We start from the raw sequence: 20,671 nt of genomic DNA, 5'->3' as shown, positions 1-20,671 counted from the left end.
CGTTGATATAAACACTAGAGCTTGCAGCAGACTAGCAGGGATAGATATCTCACCTAAGCCACACCTCTACCCATTAGGTACCATACTCAGGTGTGTCTCAGGTGCTACAATCCTCTCAGTTTGACTGATTGCCACCCCCCCTCCTCCTTCACACGCCTAGCAATCTCTCACAGGTGTTCTAACCATTAAATGTGTTTACAGTCTCAGTCGGTAGAGGCGTTTTTACTTAGATGAGGTAACAAACAAATTAGAGGGCATCGATGGGGGGGGGGGAGAGAGAGAGAATAAAACTGTACATATAGAGGGAAACAGTCAAGAGAGAGAGAGAGAGAGAGAGAGAAAGAGTGGAGAGAAGAGGAGAGGCAATGGTGTAACATGCTTTAAAAAAAAAGACCTATAACCAAAACTATGTAATACTGTGGTGACAGTGGAGAGTTTTGAAATCACGGACATGTGGTCATTGATGTGGCCTGGTGACAGTGTAGAGTTTTGAAATCGCAGACATATGGTCATTGATGTGGCCTGGTGACAGTGTAGAGTTTTGAAATCGCAGACATATGGTCATTGATGTGGCCTGGTGACAGTGTAGAGTTTTGAAATCGCAGACATATGGTCATTGATGTGGCCTGGTGACAGTGTAGAGTTTTGAAATCACAGACATATGGTCATTGATGTGGTCTGGTGACAGTGGAGAGTTTTGAAATCACAGACATGTGGTCATTGATGTGGTCTGGTGACAGTGGAGAGTTTTGAAATCACAGACATGTTTCTAAATCACGGACATGTGGTCATTGATGTGGCCTGGTGACAGAGTGGAGAGTTTATAAATCATACACATTTGGTCTATGTTGCGATTGTCTGGACAGGTATAGATTCATTATATCCAGTCAATAAAATAGCCCCGAGGTCATATTGTGTCAAATATTTATAGTCTTTAAATAGGGGTGGTGTGTCGTGGATCAGGATATTTTCTAACTAGCCAGGGCTGGAAGACACTCTTCAACTGGTCAGAGCTGGATACTAAGTCAGGGATTAAGATGCTCTTCAACTGGGCGTGGCTTCTCGTATATCTGTATTTCAAAGTGGACTAAAGATTTATGGACTTTTAAAGAAAAGGTCATTTGGTTTAAAATACAATCTTGTCCCCCGCCCCGTCTATTGCGCCACACACTAAAAAAAAAAAAGTAACATGTGCAACTGACCAATTTAGTCCTCTATTGCACAGTCACGTGACTTATTCCTACTGCTTAGGCTGCATTCTCTTTGGAAATGTCCTTAAAAGAGGATTGTTTGAGAGTTCTCTTCTCACTGACATGCACTTTTCCTAATATAAGAAAGCCGTACGGCAGAGATACCAACATGCTTTTAGTTTTCAGTTACTGAAGCCAGTGCCCTACTGTTTGAGGCACACATGTTGCCCTAGGCACACCTCCTTCTCCCCCACCCTTCCCCACCTCTCTACTTGCCCCACCCCACTCCTTCGAGAGAAAAAAAGTTATTGGCTCAGGTGCTTGGTTGAGGTCGCTGTGGAGGTGTCGCCCCGCGAAGGTGTTAAGAACACTTCAAATTCCAGCACCCCCCCCCCCTCTCCAGCCTCCCCCCCCCCCAACCGTGTATCCGCCAATGTTGACATAAACAACCAGCAAGTTAAACATAGGGTGCTGCCGCCCTGCATAGGCTGCTGCCTCCCCCCCCCTTTCTATCTACCCAGTACAACCCGCCCCGCTAGCTAAAACTAAGGTAAAAAATATCTAGCCCCTTCCAGTTATAATTCAAACCTGATCATTTGATTTCAAGATGAAGGTAAAATCAAATGAAACTTTTTCCAGAGGAAGGTTCTTCTAGTAGATCTGTATTCAGCCTATCCCCTCCTCTTTTTCTAATTTTACCCCCTCCCTCCTCCCGATGGGTCTACCTCTCCCCCACCCTACCCGAACTGCTAGATACAGTGCAATATTGAGGGGATCTACGATGTATTGAAGAGGGAAAATAAAGACACGAATTTAATTGAAGAGAAACTGAAATAAAATGAATGAAACATTGGCGCATAGACTCGTGAAACAAATTCAGGGATATATGGACATGAGAGAGAGAGGGAGAGAGAGAGAGAGAGAGAGGGGAGAGAGAGGATATGAAAGAGGCCCTCTTCTTCCTTCCTTTTAATCAGATCGCTTGCATGCCTTATCACACTGTATTTCAGGGGCAATAAATCCAATCCAGCCAACACAAGGGACAATAATAATATACTACAGCACGAAGTCGAGTGATCTTCCCCTGCCCTCCCGTTTCCCACCTCCCAATCATTTACAATTAGAGTGGAGAGAAAGAGAGAAAGGAGGAGAGAGAGAAAGGAGGAGAGAGAGAGAAAGGAGGAGAGAGAGAGAAAGGAGGAGAGAGAGAAAGGAGGAGAGAGAGAGAACGGAGGAGAGAGAGAGAAAGGAGGAGAGAGAGAAAGGAGGAGAGAGAAAGGAGGAGAGAGAGAAAAAAGGAGGAGAGAGAGAAAGGAGGAGAGACAGAGAGAAAGGAGGAGAGAGAGAAAGGAGGAGAGAGAGAAAGGAGGAGAGACAGAGAGAAAGGAGGAGAGAGAGAAAGGAGGAGATACAGAGAGAAAGGAGGAGAGAGAGAGAAAGGAGGAGAGAGAGAATGGAGAAGAGAGAAAGGAGGAAAGAGAGAAAAAGGAGGAGAGAGAGAAAGGAGGAGAGAGAGAGAAAGGAGGAGAGAGGGAGGAGGGAGAGAAAGGAGGAGAGAGAGAAAGGAGGAGAGAGAGAAAGGAGGAGAGAGAGAAAGGGGAAGTTAGCGGGAAAGAGATGGAAAGGGAAAGAGAAAGAGGGGGAGAGAAAGAGAGAGAGAGAGGGAGGGAGAGAGGTGGGAGGGATGAAAGAGAGAGAGAGAAAGAGAGAGGGACAATAGAGGAAAATGGAGAAAGAGAGAAAAAGAAGGAGAAAGAGAGAGAGAGAAACAAGGATAGGGGAGGAGAACTAAAAAGGAAGCCTGAGGAGGTGAAGAAAAACTATATAAAGTAAATAAGCTCGTTCTACTGTCAAGTGCGCTGTAAATAGAGGGCACTGGCGCTCACGTGACCTGCTGTAAAGTCTAACCAACTACATGTCTTGGTTGATGAAAAAATATCTTATAAAATATCTTTCAAATATTTCATATTTCATCTAATTATGCACACACGCTCAGACACACACACACACACACACATAGACACCAATATAGGCCATACCTACATAGAGAGAGATTATTTATTTATATTAGGCTAGATTAGATTAGATAAGATACATAGACACAAACAGACAGTGAGACAGACAGAGAGACAGACAGACAGACAGACAGACAGATAGATAGATAGATAGATAGATAGATAGATAGATAGATAGATAGATAGATAGATAGATATAGAGAGATAGAGAGAAAGATAGATAGATAGATAGATATAGAGAGATAGAGAGAAAGATAGATAGATATATAGAGAGATAGAGAGATAGAGAGAGATATATAGATAGATAGATAGATAGAGATAGATAGATAGATAGAGAGATAGAGAGATGGATAGATAGATAGATAGATAGATAGATAGATAGATAGATAGAAAGAGAGAGAGATAGAGAGAGATATAGATAGATAGATAGATAAATAGATATAGATAGATAGATAGATAGATAGATAGATAGAGAGATAGAGAGATAGTGATTGTATGTTGTTGAAATACACCACAAAGTTAGGCAAACACACACACACACACACACACACACACACACACACACCTCAACGCCTCTTAAAAATATTCTTTTATTTATTTCAGCTCAAACAGGTTCACTTTTTTCATTTCTTTCAAAAAACACCCCATTCACGAATGGGACAAAAAAAATATAAAAAGAAGAATTAGTTGATAGATTGTATTGGGCAGTGAAGCAGACGGTAAAAAAAAAAGTGATGCCAAAGTGGAATTTTTTTTTGCTACCTTTTTTTTTTTTATTTGCCAAGAGTTTCTATTCAAGGGCGCCAGAAGGTGGCGAAGCGTAACACTTGTAGGGGCATTTATTTACTTTGAAATCAAACTTCGAAAAAAAAAATGCTTTGAAGAATGTTTGCCATTTATCGAATCATACAATAGTAGATCTATATATTATACAAGTGAGACAGAGTTGGGTGGGGAGGGGGGTGGATGAATGGAGATGAAAAAATATAAAAAGAGGGGGGGGGGGGGGACACATTGCAATCAAATAAAAAAAAACTTTAAGATCCATACGAGTGGGTGTGGCCGCCCTCGAGGAAGTTTGAACAAGGAGTACGACTGTAGACAAAGAGCGTAGACAGCCGGTGAATACCTTGCGGTGGAGTGAGGTCTAGATGAAAGAAGCTTGGATGGTGAGATGGATAGTTCGATTAATGGTTGCAAAGCTGGATGAATGGATTCAATGGATACATGGGTATACAAAAAAAACAACAAAAAAACTGGTCGTTGTGAATAGAAAACAAAAAGTTTCCTTGAGAAGCATTTTTTTCTTGTTGTTGTTATATATGATACTGACTCAGACTAAAATTTGGTGTCAGAAGCGGTAGTTTCTACATATTATAATAGATTTTCTTTTTCTTTTCAGTCAGACTAAGGCGACATTTTTCTTTACTTTTGTATCTAAATCAGCATTGTTGCAAGTGAAATTTGCTTAGAGTCTGTGGCATTTTACGTCTCAGGGGGGCAATTTATACACACACACACACATATATATATATATATATATATATATATATATGTATATATATATATATATATTATATATATATATATATATATATATATATATATATATATATATATATATATATATATCAGTCAGTGTCACAAGCAATGTTTGGTCAATTGCCACACTGTAAGCAGGCTGTCACATGTCACATAGAAACCGTTAAACTTATTTCTTTAGCAGCGTGAAAAGTGTTTTAGAGCAGCATGTGTTTTGCCCTAGATCCAAATCTATAATTTACAAGGGCGAGTCCATAACAACTATCAAACAGGCTAACATTACAGAGCTGTTAACGCGGACACTTGAAACACCTGCCAGCAATTAAACACCAAATGCCAACAAAATCTAGGTTTTTGTACCCTAGCCGCGAAACACCGCAAATGTGCAGCAGAAGAATCACTCGAACTTGTAAGCAAAGGGGGAGAGAATTGTTCAAGAACAATGCCGTTATAAAAGTTCAAACAGGGGGACTTAATTACAGGGGGACATAAACACAACGACACGCCAACAGGGGCAGGATATCAATCTGAGGGCTGTTTAATACGTGAAGGGGGCTAACTTCATGGTATTCGAGGGAGCAATCACACGGGGGGGGGGGGGGGGGGGTGAAAAGGGTGGGGGGGGGGGTTACCACAGTAACGGCTTTTAATGGAGTCCAGATTATCCCAGCAGATCTTGGTCGACCGTTAACTAATGAACTAAGCAATTTCGTCGCTTTTAGAGCCGTTCCGTTTGGTGAGCGTTCCACTCTGGGAATGTTCCACCCGATGATCTTGCTGTTGATTTTAACCTGGTTTGTGATCTGATAACTTTGATCTAGGTCACACGTATCTAGATGTAGGTCTACTGTGGAGTCAGGGTTAGTTAAAAGAGAATCATCTATTTACGCAAATATTAGGGAGAGGCAATGAGGTCAGCTGATCAGGCGGAGAGGTCAGCTGAATTCTCATTATTATGGTATTGAAAGAGAATGAATTATGGTACTGAAAGAAAATGAATTATGGCATTGAAAGAGAATGAATTATGGTACTGAAAGAAAATGAATTATGGCATTGAAAGAGAATGAATTATGGTACTGAAAGAAAATGAATTATAGCATTGAAAGAGAATGAATTATGGTACTGAAAGAGAATGAATTATGGTACTGCAAGAAAATGAATTATAGCATTGAAAGAGAATGAATTATGGTACTGAAAGAGAATGAATTATGGTACTGCAAGAAAATGAATTATGGCATTGAAAGAGAATGAATTATGGTACTGAAAGAAAATGAATTATAGCATTGAAAGAGAATGAATTATGGTACTGAAAGAAAATGAATTATGGCATTGAAAGAGAATGAATTATGGTACTGAAAGAGAATGAATTATGGCATTGAAAGAGAATGAATTATGGTACTGAAAGAGAATCAATTATGGCATTGAAAGAGAATGAATTATGGTACTGAAAGAGAATGAATTATGGTATTGAAAGAATGAATTATGTTATTGAAAGAGATTGAATGGACCTCATTCACCATTCGTAAACAAACAACATTTAGCCACGTGGTTCTCTATCTCTTCTATACAAATTACGTAATCCATGAAGGATGTCACGTGATACGTTTTTCCCCATTGTTTTATCAATATTATCACTTGGCTAAATGTTGTTTGCTTACGATTGGTGAATGAGGCCCATTATGGTATTGAAAGAGAATGAATTATGGGTTGTAAAAAACGAATATCTGATAAAATATAATGTAACAATAGCTCTAACACACCATTAAACATTGTACTCTATCCAGAAGAAATGAAGAAACAGTGAATAAAAAAATTGAGAAATGGACAAGCTCTCATCCAAATCACAAGAAAGATGATGCCTATTATAAATCTCGACAAGACCAAAGTCTAATTTTTCATCGACTCAGGACCGGACACAACAGAGTGAGACAACATATGTACCGGAATCTCAAATTGGAACCTGTGAAATCTGCCCATGTGGAGTGTCACCGGAGAATGCTGACCATGTACTTCAGGACCGCACTCTCTACCAAGAGACCTGAACAAGACACTGGCCCCAAAACACCCCAATAGAAAGAAAACTATATGGAGAGCTCCCTGATTTGGAAACCACTGCGCAGCTCATCTCATATATTGGTCTAGTCTTCTGAACGTTTCAACATACAAATTACGAGGAAGAAGAAGAAGAAGAAGCTCTAAGAAAACACGCAGGAATATGTCCCACTTCCCATTGGGATGATGGATTAATTATCGAACTAAATTTAAGAATTAAAAAAAAAAATGTTTGGAATTATATGTATATAAGCATGTGTCTTTTCTTTTGAGGTGAGGAGTTTTGTTTCAAATCCCTTCTGAAAGCATTTAAAAAAAATGTAAACACACACACACAGTCCTTAACACACACACAGACACAGCCTTTAAACACACACACACACATGCGCGCGCCAACAAACAAAACGTTTTCAGCGTCAAAGTTTAAAAAGAGCACAATAAATACTGCTTAAAGTCATGTGACAAACACGTGGTCTAATTAATGAAGGCACTGATCTATATCAGCAGTAAAACGTGTACGATCGACGCGGCGGCCGCAGTGCAGCCATCCTTGTCACGGCGATACGTCTGCCTGATAAAGATGTCAATTAAAACCAAACAATGGCTTCTAGAGTCTTGGGGCTAACTTGGCTTTCAAATTAGGGACTTCCTTCGTCAAAGTGTTTTACAAAATTCTTGTAAACAACCGACGATGTGAACAACATAGTAGAAGAAACCATGGCTATGTAAAATATGAAGTCTTTGATTAGCGAAATTTGTTATAATTGCTGACATCAGGGCCGGCCTTAGGGAAAAATAGAATTAGAGAAAAATTGCGAAACTATTATCAAATCTCAAACATAGTAGAGGACTTGTTGTTAAATCGTTGACCAAACTGCTGGTAGACAACTAAACAGTTGTAGGCGTAATGTATCTTAACTAATAACACTTCAAAAAGCGTAAATAACTTGCTTTTGTGAATTATCTAAATAGAACTTCATTTATAATATAGACAGAATCAACTTGTGATAAATGAAATAAATGTAGTAGACTTTAGTAATAATATCTTTTTTAACAAAAATCTAACTCACAACAATCACACAACATTTCAGTCTCATGTTCATGTAGTCTCCCCCCAAAAAAGACCCAGTGACGACAAAACCACCTATGTTGCATCATTCACAATCAATCGCTTATCTCTTCCCACCGTCACCATAGAAACACACACACTCCATAACAGGGCTAAGACTCTGTTACTAAGGAAATGACGATGTACGAATTTCAGTTTTTTTGTCGAGCCTTACCTAGCAGGTTTGTAATGAATTGCGTCATTTTATTTTTGCCGATTATTTAAATTTTAATTTGGGTCACCAAATTCACGTCACTTTTGTCCTTTCAATCATCTAAGGCGACCTAGTTAACATTTTGTGCTAAAATAAACTCTGTAAAGCTACGACCAAAGACAGATGAAGGCGAAGACTTTAATTCGACCTTCCATAGACAATGGCTAGATCTATGTCTTTTCAATCAGACAAAAAGTTATTTGGTGTGGAGAGTAGATCTCTGTCTTTTCAATCAGAAATAAAGTTATTTGGTGTGGAGAGTAGATCTCTGTCTTTTCAATCAGACAAAAAGTTATTTGGTGTGGAGAGTAGATCTCTGTCTTTTCAATCAGACAAAAAGTTATTTGGTGTGGAGAGTAGATCTCTGTCTTTTCAATCAGAAATAAAGTTATTTGGTGTGGAGAGTAGATCTCTGTCTTTTCAATCAGAAATAAAGTTATTTGGTGTGGAGAGTAGATCTCTGTCTTTTCAATCAGAAATAAGCTATTTGGTGTCGAGAGTAAGACGTGCCTAATGACTCTGGTCACCTGGAGCTAATCAGAACTTAATTTAAGATTAATCACTGTTAAGAGGAATGATTATTTCCAGGTTTCTTTCTGTTTCGTGTCTTATTAAAACCAGCAAGCTAAGAATACGTCTGCACCAAATCTTCCAAACTGGAGAAAATATTTGAAGCCAACATTCTCCGAGTTGTCCCATTTCCTTCCGCTTTTGGCCTATCGCTTGGTTAAGCTTTGCGAGATTGCGCGCTTTAAAAAGTAATCCTTCTTTTATAGCGTAGCTGAGCAGAGCTCTGTGCGCTTTATGCGTATTGTATGCATGGTTGATTCGGATCTTTTTTTTTCCCTATCCTTCAATGTCATGTTATTGTCATTATTTTGTTAATTCTAGGTTTCAACGGTAGAGCCTTGAGTTGGTAGGAAGTTGGATTGAAATTAATTAAATGTATTAAGATACGCTTCAGTCGAAGTCTAATTATCTTATCTTGTAAATTACAGACGTTACTTCGAAAGATAAGATGATGATGTCATTCGCGTATCATTAATCTAGTCATGAATGTTAATCAGTGACTTAAAGTCTGATGAGTCGTTTTCCTGACTGATTCAGGCAACCCGTTCTATGCTCTAATAGGACAAAGAAAGAGGGAGAACTTGTACGAATTTGTCCTAGTATGAGAAGAAGAAATAATTAGCAAAAATTGGCTTTGTGGAGCATCACCAGAGAATGCTGACCATGTCCTTCAAAGCTGCATACTTTATCAAGAGATAGAAATAGATGTAAACAGCTGTGTTGTCTATTTGTTGTGCCATTCACGGCTGCAGTGTCTCTGTGTCACAGCTGTATTACGTAAACAGCCGTGTTGTCTAATTTGTTGTGCCATTCACAGCTGCAGTGTCATTGTGTCACAGCTGCTTTGCGTAAACAGCCGTGTTGTCTAATGTGTTGTTTCATTCACAGCTGCAGTGTCTCTGTGTCACAGCTGTATTACGTAAACAGCCGTGTTGTCTAATGTGTTGTTCCATTCACATCTGCAGTGTCTCAGTGTCACATCTGTATTACGTAAACACCCGTATTGCCTAATTTGTTGTGCCATTCACAGCTGCAGTGCCATCGTGTCACAGCTGTACTACGTAAACAGCCGTGTTGTCTAGTGCGTCGTCTCCTTCACGGCTATACAGAGCTACGAGACGTTTATGTTTTAGTTTCGAGTTTCTGGGACATTGAAGTAAACTTCGGAACGAAACACACGAAACAAAATGGCGCTGCCTCGTTGTCCCGAACTGCACAAAAATCTTTCGCGATCCACACAGAATCAAATCTTTACGAAACAAGAAGCGAAACAAAATTTGCCAAATTTTGGAGAAATCAACTGCTCACTGAAAAGAAAGAAATATTTTTCCCCCATTTTTTACCTCCCCCCCTCCCACCACCCCGCCTTTTATTTTTCTTCCAGCATGTTAAAATGATCAGGGCATTACTGAGAGGTAGGTAAACATAGTGCACCCCTTTCACTTCCCTCCCCTCATTAAAAAAAAAATTCCCTCCCCCCTCCTCCTCCTCACCCTCCCTTGTTCTTGGTGAATATACCTTCAGAGAACAGAATGTCGATATTTTCTACATATGTTCAAATCATTAAGTAGTTGGTGTCTTCCCCCCCCCCGGCCCCCCAACCCCCATTCCCAGCATGCCTGCCACAACTCCCAGAAATACACCGAGTCAAACTGAAGCCTAGTACATAGCAGTCTCTCTGGTATTCAACTCAACTAACTGCTCAGAATACTGAATGTTACACTGCGGCCGTTACTATACAGATTTTTTACCATTTTACTATTGCAAATATAAAACACGAAGTCTGTACTAGTCTACGAGACTAATACTATTCTATTGGTTAATATATGCATGACTGAATGCATGACGCGTAGGACGTAATCATCTTTTTTTGAAGTAACGTCTGTATTATATAAGATAAGATAAGATAAGAAGTACTTGTCCAATTTCCACATGGACGACTCAAGGGTAAAAAGACCATTAACTCTTTCTCTCCGTAACTATTTACCACATTCTGGTGGAATCAACGCTGGTATCGTCAGTTAGGAGAGAGGAAAGAGTTAAGTAAGTCACGTGACTCTAGTATACATATGGATAGAAATAAAAACTAACGTTGGCCATTGTCAAAGCCAATAAGACATAAAAGTGAGTACAACTATTTAGACATATCGAAGCTTGTTGAGTTTTTAACAATTTTTCTTTGATCCGAAATGTATTAAACATGTTAATTTTTGGTTTAGAGAACTCATCTCATATGTCCCTAGGTCCCTTGACTTGTTTGGAGAAAAATTTTGTGTGAAATATTTTACGTTTCGGATTTTCCTTCAGAGTTAAAGATAGTCTACTTCCTTAGTTAAAGATAGTCTACTTCCTTAGTTAAAGATAGTCTAGTTCCTTAGTTAAAGATAGTCTAGTTCCTTAGTTAAAGATAGACTACTTCCTTAGTTAAAGATATTCTACTTCCTTAGTTAAAGATAGTCTAATTCCTTAGTTAAAGATAATCTACTTCCTTAGTTAAATAGTCTACTTCCTTAGTTAAAGATAGTCTACTTCCTTAGTTAAATATAGTCTACTTCCTTAGTTAAAGATAGTCTACTTCCTTAGTTAAAGATAGTCTACTTCCTTAGTTAAAGATAGTCTACTTCCTTAGTTAAAAATAGTCTACTTCCTTAGTTAAAGATAGTCTACTTCCTAAGTTAAAGATAGTCTACTTCCTAAGTTAAAGATAGTCTACTTCCTAAGTTAAAGATAGTCTTCTTTCTTAGTTCAAGCCTCCCGCAGGACGACGGAGATGGCAGCGGGCAGGGTATGAACCCGGGATCATCGAGACGACCGAAAGACAGTCCAGCGCGCATACCGCATGGCCAGGCAACCTTCCTACGTCTTTCGATGTAGAGCAGTGATTCCCAATGTGGTACATATAGACCCCGAGGAGTCTATGAAGACTTCCAAGGGGTCTACGAAAGTGAAAAAACTAATTGGGGGTCTATGAGATGTCCCTGGGGGGGGGGGGGGGGGCTACGATAATAGATTTAATTTAAGCAGGTCGTGAATTGCATTTTTGCTTTTAATAATAATAATAATAATTGTATTTATAAAACACTGTTAACAAACAAAATGTAGGCTCAAGGCGCTGTAATAACATTACAAACACAAACACGACAGTAGAGGTAAAAAAGTAATCTAAAAAAGTTATTAACAAGTAGGTCTTAATGTTCTTTTAAAAGTGGTATAGCATGTGGTCTGTCTGAGATCAATGGGGAGTGAGTTCATTAATCACTTGATAGACACATCACGTGATCATTAATGTAAATTTTTTTCATACACTAATATATGATTTAATTTTGTCTACGTATAACTAATGTTACTTGCTAGGTAGGTAGCAAGCCAAGGCCAATGAGCCCTTCCTGCTCGAAGCTTACTGGCTTAGGAGCCAGTTACTCGCCTTTACCCCTTCTGCTGTGTGTGAAAACAGTTCTGCCGACCCAATATTTGAGCCATATGTGTCAGATCAAGAAATACACGAGAAACTCTGCGAAAACTTTTACAATGATACTTTAAAGGCAAATTAATTAATTAATATTTAATGTTTGAAGGACTACATCATAGAACAACAAATTCCTATATGGAACATAATATCCGTAGCAACGGATGATAAACCTGCAAAAAAATAAAATAATTCCAGTCTGTTTGGTGACTCCAGTAATACATATTAATTATTATTTTAATTGGATTAAATTTCAATTTTATCAATAAAAAAGATACTCTATAGCTTACAATGCAGCTTAGAAATCAGTTTTAAAAATAAGATTGATGGATTTGCAAAAATGCAATACATGTTAAGCAGGGTCTACCGAAAACCAAAAAAAAAACATGGCAAGGGGTCTACGAGACAAAAATGTTTGAGAACCACTGATGTAGAGGCTCTGTGACGATTCACGAAACCGATTCCAAGAACTCTTTCCGGCCAGCATCTGTTCTCGGCAGAATATCAAGAGAGACACGGGTCTGTTCTATTACTTCTGTTCATCCATCTTTTCTGTGGGCGTCCTTTACTTCGTGGTCCTCCCACTGTACCTTGAAGGACTAGAACTAAAACAGGGATTCTCAAACTGTAGAAATTGAAGCGATATATTTTTGTTTTTCTAGTCACCGAGATCTTTTGTTTGTCACGTGGTGTGTTTGTCACGTGGTGTTTGTCACGTGGTGTGTTTATCAAGTGGTCTGTATATCAAATGGTGTGTTTATCACGTGGCGTGTTTATCAAGTGGTGTGTTTACCACGTGGTGTGTTTATCAAGTGGTCTGTATATCAAATGGTGTGTTTATCACGTGGCGTGTTTATCACGTGGCGTGTTTATCAAGTGGTGTGTTTACCACGTGGCGTGTTTATCAAGTGGTCTGTATATCAAATGGTGTGTGTATCACGTGGCGTGTTTATCAAGTGGCGTGTTTATCACGTGGTGTGTTTATCAAGTGGCGTGTTTATCACGTGGCGTGTTTATCACGTGGTGTGCTTATCAAGTGGTGTGTGTATCACGTGGTGTGTTTATCACGTGCTGTGTTTATCAAATGGTGTGTTTATCAAGTGGTGTGTTTATCAAGTGGTCTGTATATCAAATGGTGTGTTTATCACGTGGTGTGTTTACCACGTGGTGTGTTTCTAAAGTGATGTGATTACCACGTGGTGTGTTTATCTCGTGGTGTGTTTATCAAGTGGTTTTTGTAATGTTTTGTTTTACTGAGGTATCATATTGTTTCATATCAAACTTTGTAATATTGTGTTACGCTATAATGTTAAGAAAATCTTAATCGACCACCGACGGACAATGGTTAGCTTGCCCTGGATGTGGCAAAATATGTAGGTCACAGCTTATCCAAAGGGGAAAAACTCCACCTTTAAAAGTATATCGATAATGTACACTCTATTTCCCTTATTCGATATCAAACAAAATAGTTAATTACTACTAATTAATTGACTAGTTGGGTATTTTAAAAATTGATTCATATTTTGTTAGGTACAATAAATAATTGTTTAAAATATCAACTTGATCGAAGAATGCGCGTGGGAGAAAGCGTTAACAAACTATTTAAAGGGACTAAACCCAACAGATTTAGTCATATCTGTTAATACTGAATAATTACTTTCCCTTATTGGTATGAAACAAAATAATTAATTACCAATAATTAATTGGACTACTGGGTTATGTTTTTATTGATTCATGACTTGTCTATACCAATGAATACTTGTGCGAGGTTTCAACTTCATCCGAGAATGGGTGTGGGAGAAATAACGTGTACACACTTTTTACAAGACAGACATACAGACCGACATAGTTAGTTGATAGAAGCTTTGTAATAATGGCTCTAAAAATAGTTACGCTTCTTTATGAAACTCATCAGCTTGTAAGTCAGATGACGTACGACTGACTCAACGACCGATCGCCATTAATCACGTGACTTGACAAATATCGTCAGGGCTAGGTCTCATGTACTCCTTAAATCCAGAGGAAGAAAATATTCTAGCCTTTAAGAACCCGAGACATTTGGTTTTGAAACTGTATGTGTTACACCTCAGCCACTACACAGTAAAATCGTACACTACATAGTATTATGTTCTGTCGTTAAATATTTTTAAAAAGCTCTAGGACAAAAAAAAAAAAAGAAAATCTGTAAGTTTCACCTTCTCGATGTACAAACAAAAAACACACACACAACACACAACACACAGACAACTCTATGCGCATATATTTTCTATCACATGTTATACATGCAGCTACAAGCTTCAAACTTCATTTAAGCAGCTATAAAACATATAGCTACTAGCACATATAGTTAAAAACATTTAGTTACAAACATACATAGATACAAACATACATAGATACAAGCACATATAGTTACAAACACATATAGCTACAAACACATATAGTTACTAACACATATAGTTACAAACACATTAAGCTACAAACACATATAGTTACAAACACATTAAGCTACAAACACATATAGTTACAAACACATATAGCTACAAACACATATAGTTACAAACACATATAGTTACAAACACATATAGTTACAAACACATATAGCTACAAGCACATTTAGCTACAAACACATTTAGCTACAAACACATATAGTTACAAACACATAGATACATACACATATAGCTACAAGCACATTTAGCTACAAACACATATAGTTACAAACACATAGATACATACACATATAGCAACAAACACATATAGCTACAAACACATAAAGCAACAAAGACATATAGCAACAAACACATATAGTTACAAACACATATGGCAACAAACACATATTGCAACAAACACATTTAGTTACAAACATACATAGTTACAAACACATATAGTTTCAAACACATATAGCAACAAACACATATAGCAACAAACACATAGCTACAAACACATATAGCAACAAACACATATAGCAACAAACACATAGCTACAAACACATATAGCAACAAACACATATAGCAACAAACACATATAGCTACAAACACATATAGCTACAAACACAGACGTGCAGAAAGACACACAGACATATCAGCCAGAGATGAACAGAGTGATATTTGTTGAACGTGATGGACAGAACGAAGGAGGGAGTCACGTGACACGTTCACAGACGAAGGCTACGAACTGTTGGAGAGAATAAACTGAATGAAGAGAAAGACTGAATCAAATGACTGAATGAAGAGAAAGACTGAATCAAGAGAAAGACTGAATCAAATGACTGAATCAAGAGAAAGACTGAATCAAATGACTGAATGAAGAGAAAGACTGAATCAAGAGAAAGACTGAATCAAATGACTGAATCAAGAAAAAAACTGAATCAAATGACTGAATCAAGAGAAAGACTGAATCAAATGACTGAATCAAGAGAAAGACTGAATCAAACGACTGAATCAACGGAATGACTGAATCAAATGAATGAATCAACGGATGGTTGAATCAAATGACTGAATCAAATGACTGAATTAACGGAATGACTGAATCAAATGACTGAATCAAATGACTGAATTAACGGAATCACTTTATCAACGGAATGACTGAATCAAATGACCGAATCGAATGACTGAATCAAACGAATGAATCAATGGAATGACTGAATCCAATGACTGAATCAACGGAATGACTGAATCAGATGGCTGAATCAACGGAATGACTGAATCAAAGGAATGACTGAATCCAATGACTGAATCAACGGAATGACTGAATCAATGGAATGACTGAATCCAATGACTGAATCAACGGAATGACCGAATCAAATGACTGAAACAACGGAATGACTGAATCAACGGAATGACTAAATCCAATGACTGAATCAACGGAATGACCGAATCAAATGACTGAATCAACGAAATGACTGAATCAAATGACTGAATCAGATGACTGAATCAATGGAATGACTGAATCAAATGACTGAATCAACGAAATGACTGAATCAAATGACTGAATCAGATGACTGAATCAATGGAATGACTGAATCAAATGACTGAATCAACGAAATGACTGAATCAAATGACTGAATCAGATGACTGAATCAATGGAATGACTGAATCAAATGACTGAATCAACGAAATGACAGAATCAAATGACTGAATCAGATGACTGAATCAATGGAATGACTGAATCAAATGACTGAATCAACGAAATGACTGAATCAAATGACTGAATCAAATGACTGAATCAAATGACTGAATCAAATGACTGAATCAGATGACTGAATCAATGGAATGACTGAATCAAATGACTGAATCAACGAAATGACTGAATCAAATGACTGAATCAGATGACTGAATCAATGGAATGACTGAATCAAATGACTGAATCAACGGAATGACTGAGGAAAGGTAAGTTGAAAAGAGCATTATCGACAGCAATAGAAAGATCAAGTTAATTAGAACAAGAGGTGTACAGAAACGATCCAAAATTTGATAAGAAAAAGAAGAAAAGATATATCTAGACAAAAACAAAATAGACATAAAGACAATATAGACACAATGGCAACATAAACAATAAGGCAATATAGACATAAAAACACAACTAGACATAAAAACACAACTAGACATAAAAACACAACTAGACATAAAAACACAACTAGACATAAAAACACAACAATGTTGCTTTGATCATAATGTCACCAAGGCAATGTAGACACAAAGGCAACATAAAGGCAACATAGACACAAAGGCAACAAAGAGGCAATTTAGACACAAAGGCAACATTGACGCAAAGGCAACATAGACAGAAAGGCAACATAGACACAAAGGCAACAGAAAGGCAACATAGACACAAAGGCAACAGAAAGGCAACATAGACACAAAGGCAACAGAAAGGCAACATAGACACAAAGGTAACAGAAAGGCAACATAGACACAAAGGCAACAGAAAGGCAACATAGACACAAAGCAACAGAAAGGCAACATAGACACAAAGGCAACAGAAAGGCAACATAGACACAAAGGTAACAGAAAGGCAACATAGACACAAAGGTAACAGAAAGGCAACATAGACACAAAGGCAACAGAAAGGCAACATAGACAGAAAGGCAACATAGACACAAAGGTAACAGAAAGGCAACATAGACACAAAGGCAACAGAAAGGCAACATAGACACCAAGGCAACATAGACACAAAGGCAACAGAAAGGCAACATAGACACCAGACACCAAGGCAACATAGACACAAAGGCAACACTGACACCAAGGCAATATAGACACAAAAACACAACCTATTCGAAAAACAAAATGTTCTATTGATCATAAAGCTAAAAATAGAACACACAAAAAAAATAAAATCTTTGCGGGGAAAAAAAACAACAGCACGTGACATAGACGAACGAGATAACTCCCAAACTGAGGCTATTGTAAAAAAAAATAAAAATAAAAAATGCTACCACCTGTAGAAGAGAGAGAGACCATTCCACTTGAACACCTGTAAGCTACCAATCAGAGAAATGTCTGATACCTCCCACCCACCTTTTTTTTTTTTTACAGCTGAGCTGTGCATTGGACAGGTGTGACAACAGAAGGGAACAGACCCCCACATACACCGGGTACTGGCCTAGTGTTACTTTATTTGACTTGGTTACTGTCCAGAGTTCATAAAAACAGTTTTCAAAGGCTTGCGAAAAAAAAAAATCAATAGAAAGTAGCACATCCGTTATGTTTTCGCCCTCTCTAAGCATTAGTTAGAAATTGTGTAAGATCACAAATCACAACCTAGACAGAACTATAGATCTATAGACTGGTCAAAAGGAATTGATTTCATTTGGTGAAAGACACATTATTAGGAGTATAAAAATTATGATCGTCAATTTTGAAAATACAACAGGGGTCAAATAGTCCTACCAAGAATAACTTCAAGGCAATATGCTAAAGCTGTCCAGTATAAAACCAAGAATCATCCAGGACCGCAAAGAGTACAGCTTGTCTATCAATGGACCTCATTCACCAATCGTAAACAAACAACATTTAGCCACGTGGTGCTCTATCTCTTCTATATAATTTACGATCTCATGTTTAATTCATGATGGTTGTCACGTGACAGTTTTTTCCCCGTTGTTTTATCAATAAGATCACGTGACTAAATGTTGTGTGTTTACAATTGGTGAATGAGGTCCATTGCAATGAGGCGAAAACGCACCACAAAATAAGAGCTAATAAATTACGTCACTCTAAATTATGACGATGTCACAAGGAGGAAAAAAAAAATACACAAAAAAAAAAAATACGACAAATGACGTCATCGCCTTTAGAAGAAAGCGGCGCTACCATCTCTTGAAGAGCTTTTTCATGAAAGATGCCTTTCCAAAACACTCACGATTCTTAAGGACAACCTCCACCCATTAAACCCCTGTTACATAAGATCTGAACGAAGTGGTCGTCTCCTTTCCATTAGGACTAAAACAGAAAGATATAAAAATTCCTTTATCCCACTTTCGGTCAGAGTGTTACAAGTTCATCTGTCGTCATCGAGAAGTTCATAGAAGTCTAATTCATAAAGCGCTGGTTGTGAATGTGTATGTGTTTCGTGTGTGAATGTTGTTCGTATTTGCATCTATACAGTAATTGTACAGTAGTTACGCTGATATTGTCAAACTGAATTTCCATTTGATTGGATCAATACAATTTTCTTATCTTATCTTATTTGATTGTGTACATTTTTACACACATATTCCACAACAAAACCAACTGCAACAGCCTGACAACGACCAATCGCCTTTACTTTCCTCAACTAGTGTCAGATACCCATCAGAGTTGGGTGTCTCAGGGGCGTCCTAAAAATCCCGGAATTCAAAATTCCAGTCATCACTTAGATTCCAACCCGAGACTCCTGGGTTCGGTAGCCAAGCTCTTAACCACTCAGCCACCACGGCCCTTATCACTGACTTTAACTTGACTTGGCCTCTGTTGATGTTCGATGTGTTGATAAATGTAGATGTTGGACGCGAGTTTGAACTAGATACAATCAACAGAACAGTTAATAGATAGATTGAATAACTCCTGCTGGTAACTTTAAAACAATTTAATGAATAAAAATGGGGCACAGTCTTAGTCGGCTCTCTATCTCACTCGTCCGTCCTCCTTGTCCGTTGTTTCTCTATTTCTGTTCTTACTTTTTAATGATTCGTCACGTCACTACGGAAAAACCCAATAAAACCCAAACTTCTACGCGTCTTTCTATTGTGTCATTACATCTTCAGTTGAGGGGCGGCTATAATTCATAGAAATGTGATGAAAACCTGGACACACGAGGTCAGAACGATGTCGCCCACAGCAGCCCCCTCACCCATCACATAGCTGATGTGTCCAAGAGAAGTAAATAAATTATAACAGACCAATTGAATGTTTCACGGATACAATGAGCAAGATGGACAACAAACGTCACGAAGATATTGTGTAACATAACAAACAAGAAATTTTTTTAAAAAGTTATTAAAAATTCTTCTTTTTGAAGTTGGTTATCAATAAGAGCAACTATTTCTCTCCTAATAACTAATGTCGGATAACAAATTTTTTAGCCCCCCCCCCCTTCCTTTTCGAAAATTCCTGGTTTGTTTTGTATTTGATAAGTTGGACTAAAAACTAAAGTCTTACCTTTGCGATGTGACTATATCCATTACGTTTCCTTAGCAGAAAAAAAACAACTATCCACAGCGCTAGTCTCCACAGAATCTTTTCAGACTCTATCCAAATAAAATCAGTCATCTGGACATGTTCGGTTAGGGTGATGACGTCATTTATCCAACAGAATCACACATCCGGTAGACCACCAATACTCTCCAAAATGAATGTTTTCAGATTCTATCCAAATGAAATCAGTCATCTGGACATGTTCGGTAGGGTGATGACGTCATTTATCCAACAGAATCACACATCCGGTAGACCACCAATACTCTCCAAAATGAATGTTTTCAGATTCTATCCAAATAAAATCAGTCATCGGTATGGTGATGACGTCCTTTATCCACCAGAATCACACACCGCCAATACTCTCCAAAATGAATGTTTTCAGATTCTATCCAAATGAAATCAGTCATCTGGACATGTTCGGTAAGGGTGATGACGTCATTTATCCAACAGAATCACACATCCGGTAGATCACCAATACTCTCCGAAGCCTTTTTTTTTTTTTTTCTGCTACAATGTTCACAACGCAGATGTCTGGCCACTCTTCTGTGTCATTGTATTCCCTCCCAAGTAACTTGTCACACGTGAGCAAGGCAAGAAAATCAACTTAAGCCTGTGGCAGAAATATATTAATAAAAACATTTTAGTCACGAGTTTGAATGGAAATACAGGGGGGATTATGGAAATCATTGATTTTGTCTTTCAAGAAAACTGAAGAAAAGGAAAGCATTTTCTAAACAGATCGGTGAATGGTTGAGATCGATAGTGTCTATTTAGTGCTTTTAATGATCAATAGACTGTTTACAATTCCTACCATCTGTTTCTCCGTTTTTTTTCCCCATTTTTT

The 20,671-nt window shown here is 38.0% G+C and overlaps 1 protein-coding gene across 1 annotated transcript in view; it reads right to left on the bottom strand.

The window, feature by feature from the left end:
• Positions 1-20,345, bottom strand: part of LOC106050679 (repulsive guidance molecule A-like) — an 81,769-nt gene extending 61,424 nt beyond the window's left edge. The window contains exon 1 of the mRNA XM_013205712.2: positions 19,792-20,345. Within this exon, the coding sequence (XP_013061166.1) occupies positions 19,792-19,814 (23 nt within the window). The 5' untranslated portion in view covers positions 19,815-20,345. The remainder of the gene's footprint in view (positions 1-19,791) is intronic.
• Positions 20,346-20,671: the final 326 nt, after the last annotated feature.

The sequence above is a fragment of the Biomphalaria glabrata genome, chromosome 1 (assembly GCF_947242115.1).
Source record: "Biomphalaria glabrata chromosome 1, xgBioGlab47.1, whole genome shotgun sequence".
Lineage (NCBI taxonomy): Eukaryota > Metazoa > Mollusca > Gastropoda > Planorbidae > Biomphalaria > Biomphalaria glabrata.
The sequence above is the reverse complement of the archived record's forward strand: the minus strand, read 5'-3'. Positions and strand labels throughout refer to the sequence as shown.